The 2,459-nt window shown below is 44.4% G+C and overlaps 1 protein-coding gene across 1 annotated transcript; it reads left to right on the forward strand.

The window, feature by feature from the left end:
* Positions 1-1,466: 1,466 nt before the first annotated feature.
* LOC100829841 (ribulose bisphosphate carboxylase small chain PWS4.3, chloroplastic) lies at positions 1,467-2,459 on the forward strand. Its single transcript, XM_003577061.4, has 2 exons — positions 1,467-1,751; positions 1,871-2,459. Exons 1-2 carry the CDS (start codon positions 1,608-1,610, stop codon positions 2,249-2,251), a joined length of 525 nt encoding a protein of 174 aa, XP_003577109.1. The 5' UTR covers positions 1,467-1,607; the 3' UTR covers positions 2,252-2,459.

Below are 2,459 nucleotides of genomic sequence, written 5' to 3' on the forward strand. Positions count from 1 at the left end.
AATGAATACATTATCATGAACTATGGTATACACATGGCATGTGATTTTGGTCATTTGACTTGGAACACATAAACATCATACATGATAGTCCATTTTGTGAAGGTTTTTTTTTAACATTTGTCAAAATTCAAGTTTTTCAATTTTCCTAGCAACTAGTACACATAAGAGGACTCCATGCTAAAGAATTAACTTTTCTTACATTTGCTTAAAACCTAAAGTTCAAATATAAGAACTAACAAGATTGTACTATGTAGATCATTTTTCCAATGTTATCATATGATATTATTGTTCCACTATGATAAGCAAGAAAAAAATAAGACTTTAGCAAAAAGAATGACATTTTTCTGATTTTTTATTAATTAGTTATGATTTTTTCAATCTTTAAAGCTCTCCAGGGGTCATCCGTGGTGGGCCTAGATGTAAAACCCGCCAATGATGTGTGTTTTAGTGAATTTTGCGATTTTTCAGATCTAACTATTAGTGACGGGTTTTCCTCGCCCGTCACTGATGAGGGTTCATCAGTGACGAGAGTACCACGCCCGCCACTGATGAGGGGTCATCAGTGACGGGTTTTATGCATCCGTCACTCAGGTTCATTAGTGACGGGCTGATGATGTTCATCAGTGTGACGGGCCTTTCCCGCCCGCCACTTATGTTGTGTTTTGTAGTAGTGCGTCGTTTCAGATGATCTTCTCTTATCCATCACCTCAGCTGCTCCGTGGTGCTGGCGACATTTTTTACGTGTACACGATCTTGTATGCAATGCAATGAAATGTATTCGATCTTGTATCTAGTGCAATGAAATTAATGTATCCGATTTGTATGCAGTGCGATGAAGTTCGATATTGTATGCAGCGTGTATGCAAATCAATATGAATTTTCATTGCTGCAATATGTTTCAGTACGATCTAAATTACAAATTAGCATTCTCGCGGCTGACGTTGGATAAAAACAAACGTCACTGGTGACGAACTTTTTTTAGTCCTAAGTCTACCAGCACTTGCGCTTCTTACTTGCAAAAGCGTCAATGAACAAGCAGGTCTGAGACGTCTTGGGTGCAAAAATGTCAGAGGGATGTTTAGTAATGCAACGACTCGTTATAGTTTCATCTAAGAAAAAAAGAAAATTAAAGTACGATCAAGTTTATAGAAAGCATCTGTATATTTAGGAACAGAGAGGTAGTAGTAGCTATATATGTTTAGCGATGTCAGCACATCACACGATATATTATATAGCTGATGAAGAGGAAAACATCCGAGTAAATTCAGCATGCTTACGGCACAAGACGCACAGCCAGTCAATCAAGAGAAAATGCTGCTAGCTACTAGTCAGGATGAGGATACAAGCACGGGACACACGTACGTACGGCCGTCAATTCCAGGCTCGTCGTATGGAAGGATAAGGGCAGCCATTCATGTGTGGCTCTCGCCCTTATCAGGACGGCAGCTGCCAACACCAGCCACTCCTTCCACATCTTGCGGAGGATAGAGCAGGACTGGGTGGAGAGCCAAGCTTGGGTACGTTATATAACCCCACAATGCTGACCCAGCCTCGAACCCAATAAGCTAGCAGCCTCTTCTCGCTTGCTCTACCTGCTGCTTGCAACCATGGCACCCACCGTGATGGCTTCCTCCGCCACCTCCGTGGCCCCTTTCCAGGGCCTCAAGTCCACCGCCGGCCTCCCCCTCAGCCGCCGCTCCTCCAACAGCCTCGGCCGCGTCAGCAACGGCGGAAGGATCAGCTGCATGCAGGTATGTATATGTTAATTAAACAACCCCAAATTACTACATGCAGATGTAGAATTACATATATCGTCAGTAATCAATGTGTACATGAATGTCAATGCAAATGTGTTTTAATTAATTTGTAGGTGTGGCCGATCGAGGGCATCAAGAAGTTCGAGACCCTCTCGTACCTGCCCCCTCTCTCCGTGGAGTCTCTCCTGAAGCAGATCGAGTACCTGATCCGCTCCAAGTGGGTTCCTTGCCTTGAGTTCAGCAAGGTCGGCTTTGTGTTCCGTGAGCACAACAGCTCTCCTGGGTACTACGACGGGAGGTACTGGACAATGTGGAAGCTGCCCATGTTCGGGTGCACCGACGCCACGCAGGTGCTCAAGGAGCTGGAGGAGGTCAAGAAGGAGTACCCGGACGCCTACGTCCGCATCATCGGCTTCGACAACACCCGGCAGGTGCAGTGCATCAGCTTCATCGCCTTCAAGCCACCGGGCTGCGAGGAATCCGGCAAGGCATAAACAACCAAGGACAGCTCCGTATTAAGATGGACCATATATAAAGTGTCAGCTCAGTTTTGTCAACTCTGACATTGCTTTGAGTTTTCTATTTTTCATCCCCAAGATTGTTGTTGTGTGTAGCAACCTGGCTCTCGATCGAGGAGCTAGCTTGCATATGTGAATTCCTAAAAGTTTGAAAGAGTTGAGAAAATCACTTTCTTTCTTATAA

The sequence above is a fragment of the Brachypodium distachyon genome, chromosome 4 (assembly GCF_000005505.3).
Source record: "Brachypodium distachyon strain Bd21 chromosome 4, Brachypodium_distachyon_v3.0, whole genome shotgun sequence".
In the NCBI taxonomy this organism is placed as follows: Eukaryota; Viridiplantae; Streptophyta; class Magnoliopsida; order Poales; family Poaceae; genus Brachypodium; species Brachypodium distachyon.

What these genes read in the sequence shown, in the direction of transcription:
- LOC100829841 (XM_003577061.4), top strand. Translation starts at nt 1,608, where the DNA reads ATGGCACCCACCGTGATGGCTTCCTCCGCCACCTCCGTGGCCCCTTTC. An exon ending in GAAGGATCAGCTGCATGCAG is followed by an intron (nt 1,752 to 1,870) that starts GTATGTATATGT and finishes ATTAATTTGTAG; the next exon opens with GTGTGGCCGATCGAGGGCAT.